Raw genomic sequence first — 22183 nt, 5'->3', positions numbered from 1 at the left:
AGTGATTTACGTAGGCAAAATGTAAGTGTGTGCTTTTTCAATGAACAGAAGTTTATTCTATAGTGTTACAATTTAACAACTGGTGTTGTCCGATTAAGAGGAGACCGTTATTAGAAAGTTTTATTGAAAATATTACATCGGTTACATAATATTTTATTCGAACGTTATATCAAAATACCATGTATACTTTAAAAAAATATATTACAGTATATTTATATACACTTATATAAAACTTTAAAATATATAAAGTATTATACAAAATTTATTACAAAAATCTAATCTACAAATATTGAATTAGATTTATTTTTTGGTAATTAGTTTGAAAGAAAATCGATAAGTGGTAGTAGATATAAAAATCGAATATATACGAAATTACTCAAAAGAAGCGACCAGAGTCGGTATTCTCAGGTCCTTCCTTGGAGCGATATCGATGTCGTTGAATGCGAGGGGATCGAAATTCATTGTTGTCTCGATTCTCATGCCTTCTCCTAGCAATAGGAACGTTCCCGCCAAAGACGAGTGCTCATTTCACATTCGCATGTAAATAGACAATTCTAACCTATCATTATATTTATTTCAATGCATATCCACTAATGGATGTTCGCGATAACATTTTCCATCGCTTCTCTATTTCTTGCGGTGTGTATTGAGGATTGTATATGGTATAGTCCTCTCCACTGCTTGATGTTTCGCAGTCAAGATATTTTCTTCTTTCAGATCCCTCTTTTTTTCAATTTTACCTTCGATCAGAATTTCTTCGTTTTTCAATCTAGCCTTCCAAGGATTCTACGGTGTTATGGTGGCGTTTTCAAACATTTATGTTTCTCGAAATAATCATAAATTTTGTTTTTTGGTATTGAAGTTTAGGCCCATTGTATTCTCCTATCTTATTGACCAGCTGTCCGTTCCCAGATTGGGCGGTTGCAAACGGCGTCTGATTCAGAGTGGGCGGCCAATGCTGGAAGAACTAGAAGAAGTTGTCTTAAGATACCCTCTAATACAACTCGGTGATTATCAATTTAAAAAAATATTTCGGTTAAACAAAAAAACTTTCGGATATCTTTAGACACAATTAGGACGAACCTGTAAAAACTACAGTAGTTTGAACTGTTTCACTGTTTATTTGGTTTTGATTTATATAAAATTATCACAAAAATTTAGCTTCTAGGTATTTATTATAATATTTATATACTATTAAAAGTTGTTAATGCCCTCTAAATTTTAAAATGAAATTATTTCATTTAGTTATTGGCAGCATTGAAGTTTTTTGGTACTGGTAGTTGCCAGCAAGATGTAGGTAATAATTATTGTTTCGATATCTCCCAATCATCAGTGAGTGGATACATTTACAAAATTATTGAGGTATTATTTTCCAAAACAATTCCTGAATCAATAAAAATGATAGGTTAGAATTGTCTATTTACATGCGAATAAAATAAAGCACTTCTCTTTCGATTTCCTCGCATTCAACGACATTGAGGACCTGAGAATACCGATCCAGGTGTAGAGATTCTGTCGAAAAGACACTTTTACCGCTCGTCTAAGGTATTTTACCATCAAAGCACCGCACCAACTACCCGATGTCGCCAGTGTGTATCTATTGTGTTTAATATATAGTTTAGTTGACGAATTATCTTGTTTTTAAACGAAATTTTAATTAAAAGGTACCCAAAATCAAGATAATTTATCAACAAAATCATAAACAATAGTTAAAAGCTCCAGCAAAGATACATTCAAGCTGTGTATGCTGAAATATTTTGAAATCATGTTACAACAATAATATAAACAAAAATTAAATAGAAATTATTAGATACTGGGGAAAATCCTTGCTAATGTATTTTTAAACTGGCAGAATATTTTCAAAAAGAGGTGAACGAGGAAACTTGACCAGCAGTAGCCAAAGAAGTAATCGCTACAGTTAATTCATGTACATTTGCATATGTCTAACAAACTTCGTTTTATAAACAAAATAAAATTAATTGTTTATGGTATAATTCCACCGCCAAGATATTGATCACTTGATGACATTGAATGTAGAAAATTTGTTGCTTGGGGACAACTCCATGGCTTGTGCCATGTCGAAATCAAAGTCAAGGATATAAAACACGAAATTTAGAAATTTATTAACAGTAAGACGGATCAAGACCCAACAAAGTGCCTCAAGAAACTTTGTGAACAAAAATTATGAATAAGAAATGAAACTTGCATTCATCAAGAGGAAAAATGAAAAAGCATTTGGAAAAGTTCATCTCAAATGCTTAAAAAACGAGAATTAATGACCCGAATAATTTTAAATGAAAAAAAGAAAATGAACTAGTTACTCTGAGTTTACCTACAATTCTCAATAATGAGAACCTCGTAGACTCCTTATATTGATAGTGATATTCCCGTTCAGCTACCTCGAAAAACCCCCAGGACGTTTATATTCGGACAATTTCAAAACGAATGTAAGCGGGGCTTCAGAAGACTACGTATAAATAAGCAATCCCGAGCACCAGGTACCTCACAGATCATCGTCATCGTGATATTCGTGTTCAGTGACCTCGAAAACCCCCAGGATGTATATAATCGGTAAATTTCACAATGAATGTCAACGGGGCTCTAGGAGACTACGTATAAATAAGCAATCCCGAGCACCAAGTACCTCGTAGGTCTTCGCAGTCGTGATATTCGTGTACAACGACCTCAAAAACCTCCAGGATGTTTATATACGGCCAATTTCACAACGAATGTCAACGTGGCTGCAGGAGACTACGTATAAATAAGCAATCCCAAGCACCAGGTGCTTCGTACGTCATCGCCATCGTGATATCCGTGTTCAGCGACTTCGAAAGCCACCAGGATGTATATAATCGGCCGATTTCGTATGGTGGCTCCACATTAGTACCGTGAATTCCCGCCATGAATCTACGGCACAAGTGTGCCCTCCATATTCACGGTATGTTCTCAATCGTCCTTGAAACCCGCAGCGAAATGGATATGAAAGCTGCTGCTGCAATAATTTTATTTGCTGTGGCAACATATCACTATTTAGATGGTGGTGGATGACTGAAATACATCGAGCCGATCAATGTGTTTCTTTGTGAATTTTTCAATTTATTGGTAATTCATTTCATACTCTCCATGGAGAACAGGCGTTAACCCCATGGAAACCGTCCACGTCTGTTTACGGAGTTTAACGGCGCTAATGTGGAGCCGCCATAACGAATTACCACGGATTTTAGACGTAGATGTCGTTCACCTGGAGACTAGGTACCTCGTAGATTTTTTCTGTCGTAATATTAGTGTTTAGTGACCTCTATATAGTAACATTGAACTCGTTTCCGGCAATATTTCCCCACTTATAATTTTTTCATTTTTTAATCACTCTGTGGCTTTCCCAAATCGAATGTACTTTTATGTATCTTGATCCGCCACATAATGATATTTAAAAAGGAATTAGAAAGGATTTTCCTTCAAAACTCATCAATATATTATTATCCGTACTCTTCGATTGAAACGTGAAGCCCATTTTTTTTTTACTAATAATTGTCCCATTATACTATTAGATTTTCTGGTGGTCGTTCTAACGTGCACGGTCTTCTAAACTCCTGTCCTCTTTCATGAATCCATTTATTCGATACCCATTTCGATCCGGCTAAAACAGGGCAAGCTGCGTGTCTAGTTAACATGTCACCGTCGCCGCTGGGATGAAGGTTGTACCAAAACGCCGCAGTACCTTTTTTAGGCCAAAGAGCAGCACCGATAACGGGGAAAACTGTAGCTCCACCTTGCGACACGTCGCTCATGTAAAACAGAACTGTGGCTATCCTATTTCCAGTGCCTAAGCTTTTGAAAGCGTTTTTCTCTTCTTTTCTAGCGAAATCAAAATGGGGCTCGTAATGACCACCGATACCGTAATTAACAACTTGTAGTTCTTCGGCCGTTGACATTGACAGTCCAGTCATATCTTCAACTCTCCTAGCAATGTCAGCGATGTGTTTGTGTTCGTGTTCTTTTAACCAGGCCGATTTACTTATTCTGTAATGGGCTACTTCTAAATCTCCTGTTACTGAATTCTGTACTGTAGCTCTTTGAAATTTCGGTCTCGCTAAACGTTTAACTGTTTCTATCTCTTGATCTGACATGACGTCGTGGAATATGTAAAGATTCGGATTGATATGGGCTTCTTCCACTTTAAAAGGAGCTATGAGCAGAAAAGGATTGTTGTGAGTCACATATCTGCAAAAAAAATTTTATTATTTATAAAATGTTCATACGGTACTTATAAATTGTAAATATGGTCTAGTTTAAGATCAAAGGAATCCACTAATTTAGTATTTTGGACAGTACTTTTATTACTATATTATAGTCCAGTCAAATTAAACCATAAAACAAGAGTAAAGCTACATAAATTCTCACCAAACTAAGAATTAGTAAAATTGTTATATTAAAAATAAAATTGGAAAGTTTCCATGTACAGAAAATATGTTATTCAAGGTTAAAGGTAAAAAATGGGTTTTCAGCAAAACGGTAAGTTTTATAAAAATCCTTAGACAAAAATTGTTGATCATAAAATTATATACAAAATAGTTTTTTTCCTACGAGCCACCGTTTCTGTTATATAACGATTAAAACTTTAAGAATATATGTCAAAATATTGTTTTATTTATGCTAAACTTTCGACTGAAAGTGAAGTTGTTACTGTTAAACGTGGTATGAAGACATTAATTAAACCAAGTATCGAGAGAGCAGATGAATTTTCGGACTATCTTAAAAATCGGAAATCTGTGAGAATACATGAAAATTGTCGTAAAAATTATACTCGAAAGTCTATTACTGCAGCTAATAAAAAACAACGTGAACAACAAGAAGCCAGCACATTCATTGTAAGTCCTCCTCGTACTAGATTATGTTTCAGTGAATTGTTTTAAAAAACTATGCTTCTTTTGTGACCAGGAATTGAATGAAGAGTATTAGTAAAGAAAATCCTCAGATTTTAGCCGTCGAATTAGCCAAGTAAGTACACTTCAATTTAGAGATTCAATGCTGGAAGTAGCTCGAACTCGAGACGATGCTACAGTAGAAGCTGAAGAAGAATCTGAAAGTTACGACTTGGACGATCAAATTCCACAACTTTTTTATTAATTTGAATCGTTTCAATCTCTGCTAATTTCCATTATTTTGAAATAGTTTCAGATTAAACATGATCACAACAGACCCGTTGGATAACCCTACTGGGGAAACGTGATTGGCTATGACGACTACAACATTTACAACTTTTTGAATCATTATATCTCAGAAACAGTGGCTCGTACCAAAAAACTTGTTGATAGGTTTTTTGTAGACAATTTTATGATCTACAAGTTTTATCTAAGGTGTTTTTTATGATAAAACTCACAGTTTTGCTGAAAATGGAAGAAAAAAAATCATTTTTTGACCTTCGACCTTGAATATTTCCATACACGGGGATATTTTTGATTCCATTTCAAGCAATTTTACTGACTTTCATCTTGATGGTAATTTATGTAATTTCGTTGTCTAAATTGACCGGACTATCTAACAAAATCTCAATGTTTCAGTGTCTCAGAACATTTAAATGTGTCGTAACACTCTAGAGTTCTAAATTTATTTATTTACAATAAGTAAAGATTAACAGAAATCAATGACTACTTAAAAATTGACGTTTTTCCAAAATCTCATTTGTCTCCCTTTTTCTTTTATAGCCATACCGATTTCCTATCGAATATTTTCTCAAGCTCTTAAAACTCAAAATAATCTAGAACATTTGATCAGTCCAAAATATTGGATAAAAAATAGAAAAAGGCCAACTGAGAAGATAAGAATAATAAATGATTCTCGTATATATAGTATAGGATATTTCAAAATCTGGAATAACTATTTCTGTTAATACTGGTTAAAAAAAGTCAATCCATTAATAAATGGCGTCTTCAGTTGCTTTTGGTGACGTTAGTTTACATTACAGATACTTTTTAAGGTTATGTTTTGGAATAGCTAACTATTATAATCCGAACTAACTATTTCAGTGATTTCTGATTCATAAATGTCAATTGAATAATAAATTGCATCATCAGTTGCTTTAAGTGACGTTAGTTTACAAGGACTTTTTAAGGTTATCTTCTGGAATAGCCAAATATTATTATCTGGAATAACAATTTCAATCAATACTGTTTAGTAAATGTTCTATAATAAATAGCATCACTAATTGCTTTTAGTGACGTTACTTCACTTACAAGGACATTTCAAGGTTATGTTGTGGAATAGCCAATTATTATTATCTGGAATAACAATTTCAGTTAATACTGCTTAGAAAATGTCAATTAAAGACTAAATTACGTCATTAGTTGCTTTTAGTTACGTTAGTTTACATTACAAGGACTTTTTAAGGTTATGTTTCCTAATGGCTAATTATTATTTCTTGAATAACTATTTTAGTTAATACTTATTAGAAAATGTCAATTCAATACTAAATCACCAGTTGCTTTTAGTGCGAATACTGTCTTATACAATTCTTGGTAACAATAATTTTCTAAAATAAGGAAAATTAATGTTGGTTTGCGGTTTGCAAAAGAAAAATGTCCAAGTAAATATTTTGAAATTTTATTAAGAAATCAAATACCATGTAAAATGATGCATAGTGCAATAACCTTGAATGCGACATAAAATTATCAAACTGTAACAACTATTTTTAATTTTTTTTTCTATTATAATATAAGGAAACATGATGTTAATTATTTAAACAAGTATTCACCACTACGGGGAGCGATTGATAATATCTTTTAAATTGTTACAACAGAATAGGCAAGAAAATTGTTTTTTATAACATATAAAAGTGAATTTTTTTGCAATTATTCGCTCTCAAATTAACGTTGTTAGAGTACAGAAGTGTTCATACATATAACTATCTCAAACCTTTCAATCGATTTAGGAAAAAGTTTACAGAAGGCTGAATGTATGCACGTAGATGTAGTCCACTACAGTCTTAAGGTTTATTGTGCCCCTATTGCCCCTTGGATAGAGTATGGAGTAAAGTCTGTCTCACCAAGACACTCGGAGGAACATTCAGACGAACCTACCCCTTGATCCTTCTACATATGTATAAAATCTACACCCAGCTCATAATTAAATATAGAGCAAACGCCCAATACAGCCAACATAACAATCTTCTTGTATTACGAGCAATCAATTCTCAGGTACTACCAATACAAGTACTGATTCAGCCCCAGCAATACCTTCTATGTCACCAAAGACATAACTCCAAGTCCGAGCCCTCTAAATGATCTATAAGCTCGATACGTGGCTGATTTAAATACTCTTCTCACCTTCTGGATAAGAATTGGACGGCCTCTTTCCTCAAAACCCAAAAGGAAACTTTCCTATTCTTTCGTTAGACTTTTAGTTACCTGAAAATTACCTAACCTTCCTCCATAATTCCCCTATTACTATAAGGTGAAACCCATTCCTACATCCCACCTCACCACTCGTCAGTGTTACAGGTTTACCAGCCGACGATAATACAGCCACAGTCATCCCTGCTCTACCCACACCATATAATCGATAGACACATTTGTTTTTGATTCCAAATGTAATCCAATGCAGAGCAACACACAATTCCAGCCCTGCAGAGATACATTTTTCCTACATCAACGCCATCCGTAAAATACCAAATAAAAATGTCCCTTTTTCCCTCAATAAAATAACATAACGAACTTCTACCTCATCCCCACATCCCTCAAAGTTCTAGAGTTCCAATGACTCCAGTATCTGTGTTGGTTTGATCCTTGGTCTTAAACGTTTGTGGTCCAATACATTTTTTGCGTACGGTTGAAATCTTGTTGTATTCTAGGACTTGTAGAATTGGAGTTTCTTTCTCCTCAGTCCAGAATCTCATTTGTCAATTTCTAGTGCCAGTGCCTCGTTGATTGCACTGAGATCCAAATCCTTTTGGGATCTAGATGCCTTGCCGTACTTCAGGGACCCAGATTATTCTGACTTATTTCATCAAGTTCCCTTCAGTGCTTCCATACTTTGAGTCGGTAACAGTGCTCAGTGCCTTGATAGCTGCTTGACTTGGAGTCACGTTTCTCATAATTTGCAATTATGAAAAAAGATGGTACAAAAATAAAATTTGTATCTTATTTATTTTCATCAAAGGCATTACTTTTCATCTGAATCTGGTATATAAGATTATACATATACATATGTTTTGACAATATTTAAATTAACCCTCAATATAATGAACATTTAATGCATTAAATAATATTGAACTACTTTATAAGATGGTAGGACAATGACCAAAGTCTATTAATAGATGAATTCTTTGGTGATTATTAACACTTCATTAATCATTACACGAACTATTCCATAAGCGTTTCGAAATAAAAAAAGATACAATAATCATCAATTTGATTCGGATTCTTCACAATTATCTGAACTCTATAGAAAATAAATTGAATCAATTATTTCTTTTTTAAAAAATTAATGTTGGGCAACCAAACCAAATTTATCAATTGAAAAACAATTTTCATATAATTTCCAGTCTAATACTCTTTCAGTTGATATACAGCGTGTTCCGGGACTTGATGCAAGAAATATACAATCTAAAGATAGCAAAAAGACATTTTCAATCGATTTTTCAACAAAAAGGTACTCTTTGTTTGTCATAAAGAGACATTCTGAAAACAATTATCATAAACTGTAATTATTTATTGAAAATACTTACAGGAGTTTCTAATACACAATCAAACATTTCATGGAGACTTAATGAATAAATAAATACTTCATCGGTAAACATTTAAATATCCTCCGAAGACCCACCCTGGAAGTGTGTAGAAGTGCCCACTTTGAACATTTATTATAGTTTTTTTTATTTGATAAGTGGTAGGCTAACCAAGTAAATTTTTCTACATTTAAATTCTTTCCATATAAAATATTTGATTATGGTTTAATACCTCCTGTAAGTATTTTCAACAAATAATTATGATAATTATTTTCAGAATGTCTCTTTACGGAGAACAGTTTCCTTGGCATGTACAACGATCTGGTGTTCAGATAGTATATAGACATACATAATCATCCATTAAAAACTCATAATGTTCGAATGTATAATTTAGAAAACATTCTTAAATATAAGTTCTGATATTTCAACTTTCAATGCCTATAACTCAGAAATGAGGGGTCGTCACAGCATAATTTTCACGTCATGTACTACCGAAGTTTTTGCATCAAGTTCTGGAACACCCTGTATATCAACTGAAAGAGTAATAGGTTGGAAATTATTATAAGAACCATAATTAGATGTATTCGTAAAGAGACGTTATTTGAATTGGTAATCTAATGGTATATGTACCTAAATTTTATGGTAGGGGTTTAATCAAAGGTTTACATCACCAAAACTGACAATATATTTTTTTAAATAGGTCAGTAGATGAATGAGGCAATTAGATATTGAATTTTTAATTACTGACTGAATCAAATCATCGAAACTGCCATCAACAAAAACATTAATTAATATCATTGAAGAAATTTCAATCAGGTCACTATCTAAATGTTTCAGTTTGAAATTGTTAACCACAATGACCTTGTCACCTATAAAGATAAAACCATCTAAAAACAATTAACAGAGACATACGGTTTATTAAATACCCTGCAATTATTAGTCCAATACAAAAAATTGTTCCTCTAGATGAAAATTTAAAAAACAGTATGATGAAAGAAAAAAAACTGCAATAAGACAATATATGACACAAAATCAACATTAGTTTTACCTTGATAATATTATATTTTTATTTAACAAAAAAAACGTTCTAAAAATGTGTTTTTTTTTTGTTATTTTCTAATACATAAACTGTTTTTAATATTTATCTCAAGTTTTCTTGGTTGTTATAAATTATTTTCAACTAAATGTATCCTTTTTTCTTGCTGTTGTACTAGGGAGGTTCAGTATTCATAGCTGATCCATTAATCTAACTTGTTTCAGCAAGTTCTGTTTATGGGATAGCTCTAGCTTCCAAAAATATTTATCCCTGGAAAATCTACCGTATTCAGGTGTCCATTGAGTCTTGGTAGTATTCATATTATTTTTACTTATGTTGGTACATTCAATAGATCCTACTCGATTATTGGTTCCTTTACCTGTCTCAACCCCAGTAGATTGTTTCAGTACTGATTGTTTTTTATGTTCATCCTTTTGTAGTGTTTTCTCTATATTTTGTGGCTGATTCCACAGAAGGGTTCACTCCATTATGTTGCGGAGGATAACTATTCTTTTTGCATAACTCATTTAACTTGTCCAGGAATTTCCAAACAAGCTTGGATCTTATGACTTTGTAATTTAGAGCTCTAACGATTGCTTGGCTATTTGACTAGATGATAATCTCTTTAGATAGATAATTCCTATGTAAGGACACATTTTGCATATGTGTACAATTTTATGGTGGTTCTGTTTAGTCCTAATATGGTGTTTTAATACCTTTTATATTTACTTTTACATCTTAGTTTTGAGGTAAATTTTGTCTCATAGTTCTTTCGATATTTATCTTAAGGCATGTCTTCGATTTAATCACCTTTCGAAGTAGGTTTATGGTTTAGGATGTATGTACATTTTTAGTTAGGTTAGGTTAGGCCTCATGGCTCTTTCGGTATTCATCTTGAGGTGTGTGTCTTAGGTTTAACTTTTCGAAGTAGGTTTATGGTTTAGGATGTATATACATTTTTAGTTAGGTTAGGTTAGGCCTCATGGCTCTTTCGGTATTCATCTTGAGGTGTCTGTCTTAGGTTTAACTTTTCGAAGTAGGTTTATGGTTTAGGATGTATATACATTTTTAGTTAGGTTAGGTTAGGCCTCATGGCTCTTTCGGTATTCATCTTGAGGTGTCTGTCTTAGGTTTAACTTTTCGAAGTAGGTTTATGGTTTAGGATGTATGTACATTTTTAGTTAGGTTAGGTTAGGCCTCATGGCTCTTTCGGTATTCATCTTGAGGTGTCTGTCTTAGGTTTAACTTTTCGAAGTAGGTTTATGGTTTAGGATGTATATACATTTTTAGTTAGGTTAGGTTAGGCCTCATGGCTCTTTCGGTATTCATCTTGAGGTGTCTGTCTTAGGTTTAACTTTTCGAAGTAGGTTTATGGTTTAGGATGTATGTACATTTTTAGTTAGGTTAGGTTAGGCCTCATGGCTCTTTCGGTATTCATCTTGAGGTGTGTGTCTTAGTTTTAAGTTTTCGAAGTAGGTTTATGGTTTAGGATGTATATACATTTTTAGTTAGGTTAGGTTAGGCCTCATGGCTCTTTCGGTATTCATCTTGAGGTGTCTGTCTTAGGTTTAACTTTTCGAAGTAGGTTTATGGTTTAGGATGTATGTACATTTTTAGTTAGGTTAGGTTAGGCCTCATGGCTCTTTCGGTATTCATCTTGAGGTGTCTGTCTTAGGTTTAACTTTTCGAAGTAGGTTTATGGTTTAGGATGTATATACATTTTTAGTTAGGTTAGGTTAGGCCTCATGGCTCTTTCGGTATTCATCTTGAGGTGTCTGTCTTAGGTTTAACTTTTCGAAGTAGGTTTATGGTTTAGGAGGTATGTACATTTTTATTTAGGTTAGGTTCGATACTTATCACATAAGTAAAAAGTAACTGTATTCTAGTGATTTAAAAATCTGTATAATAGTGAAGATCTGTTTCAAATTGATTTTAATTATGATAGAGAATTTATTATTTTAAAGGCAGTATGGAAAAAACTAATACATTTGTATTGAGACAAGAGGAAAAGTACTTTTTTATACTATGACTTGAGGAGATTTAATATATTATATGATAACTGTTTTGTGACGAAATATTCAGCAAATACTAATTTTAAAATAAAAATTTCAAAATTACACACAAGTTATCAGTGGAAAGGTTAATAATATCAATTTGTATAATTATATCCAATTATGCATCAATATATAATTATATACTGCTAATTAAGTAATGGATGAGCACTTTTATTTAAAGTGAACTTTTTTTACCGTGAAATTAATTTACATTATAAAAAATTGTCGACTGTCCGTTAATGCCAATAACACTATAAAAAGTTAATGCACTTTGATAATGGAAACTTTCTATTTTAAAAATGGAAAAATAAGCATACAAAACGTATGAATAAACATCAGTTTTCACGTATTTTTCTAAAGTCAGTGATTCCCATAGTGATTCAGGTGGACCCCCAGGGGTTTTATGAGAGACTCGATGGGGGTCTACGTTGGCGTGACAAAAAAATTGGGTACCAAACACACTGTTTACACTACCACTACATCAACACTCACAATTACACTGTCTGGCATACATTTCGATAACCAAATTATAGTCTTGAGTGTAAACAGTGTGTTCAGTATGAATATTATCAGAATTATTTGGTTTTAATAGCAAATAACTAAAAAGTTGATATGACTTTACTTATCAACTTGTAAAAACTTGCATATTTCATATTAAGTACAACGTGTCGAGACTTGGCGTCGCCGTCCCGTCTGCAACGCTTGTTTAGAGTTACAAAGCATGTCCTGTCCGGATATAATGGAATTCTAAAATTCGGTTAAGGCGTGGCACGTTTAAATACACTTTATTAGTTTGATGTTTGGTCACATTGTTTCTTTTGAATTAATTTCTAGGAAAGTCTATTTTTTTATGTGTTTTATTTCTTTATTTTCTAGAACTTTTGAGAATTTCCTTTGGGATATATAAACCAGTTTGATGAGTGCAGTTTAGTTTAGTTCATAATAAAGAGTCATAGTAAACAGAACGAGATAGAAAGTAATCTAAGAATTTAAACAAATATGTGTATTAGTTAAGTGTTAGTGATAAGTGAATTATTATAAGTTAGTTAAGTGTAGTGTAAAGTGTTTGAATAAATTAAGAACGTTTATTTATGTAAAAAAAAAGTATGGAAACCTCTGATTTATGGTGAATGGTTACACAAGGTTATCATTTTAATATTTTTCTACTCATACCTGCATTTTAATTGCGCCACCATTTTGGGGGGAAGTTGGATTTCTCCTCTGCAAAGTGATTCGTAGTGTTGTTTTCCATAGGGGTCAGCTTCAGCTGTATGGACTTCTTCATCTTGTTGTATCTCTTCAGATTCGTCATCACCTTTCTTTTTTGGAGTATCTGTCGTTTTCTGTAATTCGTCTTCGTAGTAAACTTTATTACCTAATGCTCTTGTGTGCGTTGGAATAATCTCCAAAAGCTTGTTCGTTAGATCTAAAGCTAGATGTACATTACCTGCACAAAAATTGTTCAACATGAATTTTCTAAATTTAGGGGATAAGTATGTATTAAGAAAGGAATTTCTGGATGTATCCCAAAAGTACTTTTGTGTTTTTGCGGTAAATATTTTACCTGTTGTTTTTAAACTGATTTTTTATGAAAAAAGAGACCTAAAATCAAGCCAATCACCGCAAAAATATATTAAAAGTTATAAGGAAAGAATAGAAAATTATATTTCTTACTACTTGTTTGGTTTCCAAACTTATTAAGTTAAAAGTACAATGAATATATGATGTTAGAAAATATTTTGCAGACATTGGATCCTATTTTTTTGTAATTTTACTGACCTCTAAATTATTCGGTAAACAAGAGGAAGGAGTTATACATAGAGTCCATAAAATCATTTATTTTCAACAATTACTGGAAGTATGATAATTATTTGTAACAAACAAAACTATACAGAGATAGTTTCATATACTTCAGCTGTTCAAATGTAATTCGATATAAAATCTTTATTACTTTTCCTAATTAAAAGGCAGAAGTCATAATACTTGGAAAATAAGGTTGATTGGTATTAAATATTCAATAATTTCAATATGGCACTCGGATGAAATCATCTGTATCTACCATATACGAGGATGAGTACCTGGACTGACATAGAGATGGCGGTAGTTCAAAAATACCACTGTATTAGAACAATCTACACACATGTTTTAAGAAATGAAGACGGCACGTTGTTTAGTTTTTGTTTGGCAATTACCAATAGTGAACGTTTCCAGGGAATTTGTAAATATATAAAAGCTGAACTAGATTCTACTCTGGTTGAGACTGCTCCTTCTTTATCTATGGTAAAATCTTTGGTAGCGGAGTTTAAACGAGGCCTTACGACCTGCGAAGACCAGCATCGCAGTGGTTGACCTAATGAGGTAACGATTCCAGAAATATTGAAGAAAATCCACGAAGTGGTACTGGATGATCGTCGACTGAGAGTGGGTGAGCTAGCAGACAAAGTAGTCATTTCAAAAAGTGCGGAACATCGTATGTTAACTGAAAATTTTGACATGAGAAAGCTAAGCGTAAGATGGGTGCCGTGTTTCCATCCAGTGTTTGGCTCCAAAGAAGACAAGGAGCGTTTCATCTGAAGGCAAGGTCATAGCGTCGGTTTATTTGGGACGATTTTAAGATTGACTATCTTGAAAAAGGAAAAACTATCAACTGCGAATATTCTGCGAACTTATTGCAAGATTTGAGCAAAGGAATCAAGCAAAAACGGCCGCATTTGGCTAAGAAGAAAGTGAAGAAAGTGTTGTTTCATCACTAGAATGCACCAGCTCACAAATCCGTTCTTGCAATCGCCAAAATTAATGAATTAAAGTTTGAATTGCTACCTCATGCACATTATTCGCCAGATTTAGCCTCCTCCGATTATTTTCTGTTCTCAGACTTGAAAAAATGGCTCGGTGGTCAAAGATTGTCAATAAGTTTGTTTGTTTTTTCGCTACTTTAGGCTAATAATAAGAACTAATTTTGAAAAGCAAAATTTCAATGCTGATTTGGCCAATAAAAAGTCAAAAAACCACAAATTCCTCGAATTATCTGCTAAAACTATACTTTTTTCAAAAAATGTATTTTTTTTCAAAAAGTACATACAAAAACAAATAAATTGAAAAAAAACTTCACAATTTAAAGAATTTTTACAAATTATTAAACATTTTTTAGGTTAAAATTTCATTTTTTCATGTTTTTTTTTGGTAGTTACGTGAATTTAAAAATTTTAACTTTTTAAAAATACTTAATAAATAATAAAAAGTGATCAAACCATGAAATTCAATTGTTTTTGAAAAAAATACAGTTTTTCGGAGCCAAATCGGGGAAAGTTGATATTTTGGTTTCCAAACTTTCATTTCTATTTAAAAAGCACTGGAGAAATAGACAAAATGTAAAAAAAATATTAATTTTTCAATATTTCACGAACATTTCAAACATTTTCATTTTTTTTTTCTTCAAACTAACAACATTGATAGTTCCTAATATATGACGAAGCGTCAAAACCTTGATAATAATTGAGTAACACCCTGTATTATCAAGTTATGTGGAAATGAGTGAATCTGGATTTAAAACGTATGTACACATTATACAACATCCCAGTGCACGCACGACTAAAAATATAATCACTTGTTATCGGGACACGATCACGATGTTTCCGTTGGGTTAATTTCTAAACTACGCCAAACATGCAAATTTATAATAACATTGTTTATAAAAAAAATTCATTCGACTTGAAATTTAATAATAATTTAATTACTTAATAAGTTTCATTGTTAGTTTCGTTCCGATTAAAAAGTTTGTTGTGATATTAGTTTTTAAGAAAAGGTGGAAAAAAATAAAAGAGAACGCGGTAAATATATAATTACAGTTACGTTCTTGTGAAAATATTGGTGAAAAATAAACAATAAACTACACTCGTGAGCAAAAAAATCGACTCAGGCGTCACCCCCGCAATCGCAAGTTACTGGCAAAAAACTGAGAACGAAATTGTATTTTTTTAGCGCTGTCACAGTTCAACAGTATGTTATGATAGGTAACAACCCTTGTTATGCTTGTTTACAGTACCGCTAATCCTTATAAAAGGTTATCTACTAGACCCATCACTATCAGTTAGCTGCTCAAGTCACCGACAAGGCCAAAATCAGCGGGAAGTGACCAGTTCGCTGATCATAAGTCAATTTGATGTTTCCAGAGTTTACCGTCGTTACCAAGAGACTGGTTACTTTAATCGAAGACGCGGTTCCGGAAGAAAAAGATGCACACCCGAAATTGATGACCGATTAATCGCTAAGAAATCGAACCGTCACTGGTGTTCAAGTCCAACAAAAGCTCAGATAAACGCGATGAGTGGTTGCGAGAGAGCCAGAAGAAGATTTAAGGTAGGTGACATTGACCCAAAATGACCAGCTACCGGCTCCAAATTAACCCCAGACCACCGAGCTGCCCGTCGACGATTTGCCAGAGAACACGTTAATTGGACTGATGAACAAAGGGGCGGAGCGTGCCTGCGCGGTAGCGATAGAGAGGGCGAGTCTACAGAAGACCTGGAAAAAAATTCCGCGCAGCGTTGCATAAAAGAAAACTTGGTTTTTATACAAAGTTCTTGGATAGTTTGGGCGGGCATTTGAATGGAAGAAAAAACCGAGTTGGTTTTTATTGAAAACTTCACCCTGATGCAGGACAATGCCCGTTCACATACTGCAGGATCCGTACAGAAATATTTACAGAATGTCTAAATTGCCGTTACGGATTGACCATCGCGTATCCCGACTTGAATCCTATCGAGCATTTATGCGATAAGAGAAAAGTTTGGGCTAGAAATCATGTACCAGGTATGAAATCGGACCCCAAAACGGCGCTTACTGAAGTATGGGATAGTATCGAACAAGATCTATGAAAAAGCGATTGGGGAATAAATCATCATCATCATCATCATCAAGCCTTTCAATCCCATGTGGATTATGGCTATCGCTTTTGGTGCTTTAAATCCTGTTTTTTGAGATGGATTACTCCTCGTTTTCTAATTTTTATTTTCTTTATAGTTTGCTCGCCAGTTTTCTATATCGAGTGCTCTTATGTCCTCCTCTATTTCGTTTCTCCAAGTTTTCCTTGGCCACAATGGGATCCAATGCGTTATTCTTTTGATCATTTCAATTGGTTTTCTTCTCATTATGTACCCGGCCCAGTTGAGCCTTTATGCTTTTATGTATCTCACTATTTTCTCCTTCCTCAGTTCTCTCTCTATTTCTTCGTTTTTCTTTGCTCTCCTTTCTAGGGAAATGAATACTAAATACTAATAGGTCAATTTCAAATAAATTATTATAAAAAGAATGGAGACTTTTTGCAACAGTCTTTTGATCGAGTCGATTTTTTTGCTTACGAGTGTATGAATAAAATAAAAACTTCCACTTCCACTGTTCAATATACAACCAACGAAGTAATGGCGTAAAAAATATGTAAATGATGGTATAACTGCATATTCTATTGTGTTAACAAGCGCGCTACGAAAGGAAATTAACACAAATAAATAACAAAATAGATAAATACCTTGCTTGTAAGTAGAAAATGCCAAATATTCTAAAATATCGCTTTGACTTATCGTGTGGTTAGCTTCATCGCGTAACCTTTCTTCAGCTTCGGTCATCCACAATAAAGTATGATAGTAATCCCCGTTATTATAACTCTGACGACCCAATTCGAAACAGTCTGCTGCTGTTAACTCAGAACTATATTTGATACCGTTCAATTCACCTCTTGCTAAAGACGACGTGTCTAATCTGAAATTATACACAACTTCATGTACCGCGAGTCCCCAAAGAATACAACGAATATGTTTTGTTGTGGAAAAATGGAAAAGAGTTTTATTAAGTGATGACTCAAAGTTTTTTGGGTTTAAGAGTGTTTGTTTGTGCGCAGTTCAAAGGAAGAACACATTTAGGTCCATGTGTAATTCTGAATGTAAAACACGGCGGAGGTTCGGTGATGATTTGGGGATGTTTTGGTTAGGTTAGAGATTTTGAAGAAAGAAGGCTATAAAAAAATATTAAAGGAAATTAATTCATCTTCCAGCATCACAACGATCCCAAGCATTCCTCGAATCTATGCAAGGAGTATTTGAAACAATTGAAAATTTGACCGTTATTCCTGCCGTGCTCAACCTGTTAAGTTACCGAAGGCCGATGTCCTTTGAGAAGTCGGTCAAGCGCTTTAGCTTGATCCCTTTGATGTCATAAAGCAAGCTATGAGACTTGCCAAGTGTTTAAGCCGCGCTCGTGTGAGTACAGGGCACTCCCAGATGTTGTAGTCTGCGGTTTCATCTTCAACCACGCACAAACGGCACTCCGGATCGTCCGTGATGCCAATGTTGTAGAGATGGCGTGTTAGATGACGGTCATTAGTCGGATTTCACGCCTGTTTAGTTGGAGCAGTTGTTCGGTGTGAAACGCACAACGTTTGCCTTTGCTTGTCACATGCCAGGTATCTCCATCCATCCCTGCCGAGCCCGCTTTGCGAGTAGACCGTTGAAAGATGCGATAGTTATTCCAAGGATGGGCTTTGGGTCCATCGGTGAGTTCGGCGATCCCAGTCGGGCGAGTAAGTCCGCCTCGTGGTTGCCTGAGTGAACGGGCACCCAAACGAGCTGGATCTTGCAGCCATTATTCACCAGATTTTGTAGGACTTTCTTGCACCCCACACCTTTTTAGCTGTTATGGCTTGTTAGGCAGCTCTGCTGTCTGAGCAGATTGAGATTATTGTGTTCATGTGGCGTTGATTGAGTATCGGGCGTCTGCATTCAATCACAGCGATTAACTCGGCTTTAAAGACGGTAACGTGCTTCCCAAGCGAAAAAAATTCGCTTATTTTGGGGTGTTCTCCAATTATTATCTATATATGTTCTTTGAAATATGAATATCAAAATCGATCGTTTTTATTTGTTGTGTGTCATGAAAACTATAGTGTGGGCAAAAACTTTTGACTTGTAGTGTAGGCAGAATGACGAATGGGTAAAACAACTACTAAAAGGTAGGTAAAAAAGAGAAAGATCAAGGAAAAAATGGTTGGAGGAGTTTAGTAGAGATTTGAGAGTGGAACTGACAAAATGAAGCAAAAATAAGGGAAAAAATGAAATGATATAGTGAAAGATCTCAAAGCGAGCACCAGATAGGCCAAAATAGAGACTGTTTATTTATTTGTTAGTATTTAATTCCTAAAATTCCAGTAATAAAGCAAATATTTCTAGTTGTTTCTTTTTTATTGTATCATTAAATATATGAATATTTCATATTTATCAATATTTTATCATTAATTTTATTAAGCAACAACTTATCTTCGTTATTATATAATGTGTATGTTATATTATTCATACCAATTTTACACATTAGCAAAAGATAAAAAAAAATTTGCACGAAATCTTTTGAAGGTTATGTAATTATTTAATAATTGAACTACTTAAAAAGTTCAGAAAACTTTAGCCAGACATCGTATCTATATACAACACTTTCTACTTTGATACTCAAAATTAAGAAAACTATCATCGTTTCCATTTATCTGTTAATAGGTAGATTAAAAATAGGATGCCCTTTAGGTTAAAAAACTGACTTTCCGCCATTTAATGGAGACATGTTACGGTAAGTACATTTCAAATTAATAGTATATACTTAATATTGTTAGTTTTCTGTGACTTAAGGGTGATTCTGCAAGGGTTGGAATTGAAGTTACTTTGTTTTATTTTAAATGAGGGGTGTGTCGATTTTGGGTAGATTTTTTTTTATTCGTATCAGCGGTTAGGTTAGGTTAGGTTAAGTCTACTATAGGTAAAATGAAGAATATGATGTATCAATAAGTAAACAAAAATAAATTTGGGCAAAAATAGGAAAAGTTTTATTTTCAATTTAACATGTCTACGAAAATATTGGCATGGAGCAAAGAGCAGATATCTTCAGCTCTGTCTGCCTGCTATAAAAAAGTTTAATGTACCAAGAACTACTCTTTCGGGAAAATTTCATGGAAAATATCCTGAATGGAAAAAAATGGGACCTTCCCCAATGTTTTCTCCAAAGCAACAACGAAAAATTGTTAAATTTATGGTAAAGGGGAAGTTTCTAATAAAATTATTATTAATATAATATCGTGTGCTAGGAAACTAGCAGCTGAGTTGAAGAAAATTTATTTTGATGCAAAAACTATAAGATCGGATGTAAATAGTATCATGTGTTGCCATCCAAATTTATCCCAGTGTATTAGCCAAAATTTAACTTAAAGTTTATGAAAAATACCTTCGTAAAATCTGTATTTTTCAGATACTGATAATGATGATTTTTTTTGTATCCTTATTTAAATAATTAGAATTATACTATTTCATTTTTCAACATTTTATTTATTTCACCTTTGTTATTTTTAGCAATATTAACAGATTGTCTCCACTGGTACCCAGTGATGTCCGACTTTCTTCATGTCACCTCTAGTATAGGACCATTCACACTTTTAAATAAACAAATTTATATCAAAAGAAATAAAAATCTTCAGATCTCCTACCTAACTACTTAATAGCATTAAAAATTGAAGTTTTACTTCATTTTTTTTTTTTATTTGAAATTGTTTTTGTAAAGAAATATCCTCAGTAAAGTGTCTGCCACTGGTGTTTTTAATTAAGCAAGAAATAGTTTTTTTTTTTCAATTATTTACAATTATAGTTATTTTAAGACTATAATATTTTCATTTAGTTAGATTTGTTAAGAATAGAAAGCCAGGAAGAAAAGATATTGCAGATAGTAAATTGATAAAAATAGAATGTTAATGTGTGGTGACTCAAAATCGTGCAGCAGAAGAGAATAAATGTCATAAAGATGTTGTAAATCAACCTTGAATGCTTAAACAATGAAAGATGTACCTATGAGAGAAAGGAGAGTTGAAATTATGCAATCAGTAATATCAAAGAGATTTGCGCTAATATGCGAAATTACAAATTACAAAATAATTGTTTATTAAATTTGGAAGGTTCAATTACTAACCAAATATTACTTACTATAAGTAAAATTCCATGTTAAAAGTGGTAATTCATTTAGTACTTTAAATTATGCAATCTCAGGTATTATAAAAAAAAATATGAAAATGGTCCTATAATGCTCACATGATAATTCATCACTGAAAGTCAAAAATGAACTTTTCAAAATAGCAAAAAACTGTGCTTCTTTGAATATAAATCAAAATACATATATATTTTTTTAAGTAATAAACATAGATCGATTTTAAGATCTTTGTATCAGTTGTTTGGAGGTGCATCTTTCGATTCTCTATCGAATGACAAAAATCAAAAAAAGCATTTTTTGAACTTAGTGGTGTTAGAACTTATTTGACAAATTGTACATTACAATACAAACATTTCAAGAAATGAATGAATGGTTTAATCTGAATCAAAATTACTGACAACTAGCTTGAACTAGATCAACATATAACACATATAATGAAGATAACAGTTCAAATTGTCATACAGCAGATTATATAGAAACGTTTTTCTAGAACTAAATATTGCTGGTAATATTTTATACAATTTTCATTTATTTATATCATTATAACTATCTCCAAAGTATTTTAAAAGTGAAGTTTAACAAAAAAACACTTTATTGAACAATAAATCTATTACCTGTAGGTATCTTGTAATCTAGTCAATGCAACGGCTGCACCATTAAGATCTTCATCTGTAGGAAATAATCTCGTCTGTTTGAAATGTGTTATATTATTGAGGAAGTCTCTACTAATCTGTGAACCCATTAGGTTTTCTAATTCAGTCAAATCTGTGGTTAATCGTTTAACTAATGTGTATGCGTTAATAGGATTAGAAATATATAATTGAACATCTTCGGTGGCTCTATTATGTTGTTGCTGATAAAAGTCTGCATATCTCTTCAATAATTCAAGTTTTTGCTCTTCGGCTTTTATATAATTTTGTAGGGTATCAATAACTAGTTTTTCTGTGTCCAATAATTCTTCTAAATCCGCCAACGCGGTAAAAACTTCGCAGGATACGTTAACAATACACAAATAAACCAAAAAAGGAACTGTATGATGGCACAGATTCATGTTTAAAATTATTTTACAACTATCACCAATTATTATCAGTCTTCGATTATTCCAGAAGCAATTTATCTTCTGAATATAAGCGCGACGTAAAACCTACGTGCATCAAACCATACCACTAAATGTGTAATTTAAATCACGAATTTATAAAACACATGTTACACTGCAATGCTCCTACTCTTATAAATCGTGAACCCAATACCAGAGTTTAAGATTACTATAAACAAAAACTGTAATCATCAGCGCAGAAAATATACAGTACATTCATCAACAAAAGCTGTTTATTATTATCCCTGATATATGCAACCACCATCACG

The 22183-nt window shown here is 33.0% G+C and overlaps 1 protein-coding gene across 1 annotated transcript; it reads right to left on the bottom strand.

Moving 5' to 3' along the window:
- Positions 1-299: 299 nt before the first annotated feature.
- On the bottom strand, positions 300-22155 carry LOC130899951 (prolyl 4-hydroxylase subunit alpha-1). The gene is made up of 4 exons (XM_057810162.1): positions 21433-22155; positions 17337-17566; positions 12983-13256; positions 300-4221 (listed from the first exon to the last, which is right to left on the bottom strand). The coding sequence occupies exons 1-4, from the start codon at positions 21867-21869 to the stop codon at positions 3537-3539; spliced, it is 1626 nt and encodes a 541-aa protein (XP_057666145.1). The 5' UTR covers positions 21870-22155; the 3' UTR covers positions 300-3536.
- Between the last annotated feature and the right edge of the window lie 28 nt (positions 22156-22183).

This window comes from Diorhabda carinulata, chromosome 12 (assembly GCF_026250575.1).
Source record: "Diorhabda carinulata isolate Delta chromosome 12, icDioCari1.1, whole genome shotgun sequence".
In the NCBI taxonomy this organism is placed as follows: domain Eukaryota; kingdom Metazoa; phylum Arthropoda; class Insecta; order Coleoptera; family Chrysomelidae; genus Diorhabda; species Diorhabda carinulata.
The sequence above is the reverse complement of the archived record's forward strand: the minus strand, read 5'-3'. Positions and strand labels throughout refer to the sequence as shown.

Excerpts from the sequence above, each read along its gene's own strand:
- LOC130899951 (XM_057810162.1), bottom strand. The coding sequence starts at position 21,869 with ATGAATCTGTGCCATCATACAGTTCCTTTTTTGGTTTATTTGTGTATT. Across the intron at positions 17,567-21,432 it reads AGATTACAAGATACCTACAG|ATTAGACACGTCGTCTTTAG; the intron begins GTAATAGATTTA and ends GTATAATTTCAG. Across the intron at positions 4,222-12,982 it reads GTGGCGCAATTAAAATGCAG|ATATGTGACTCACAACAATC; the intron begins GTATGAGTAGAA and ends TTTTTTTTGCAG.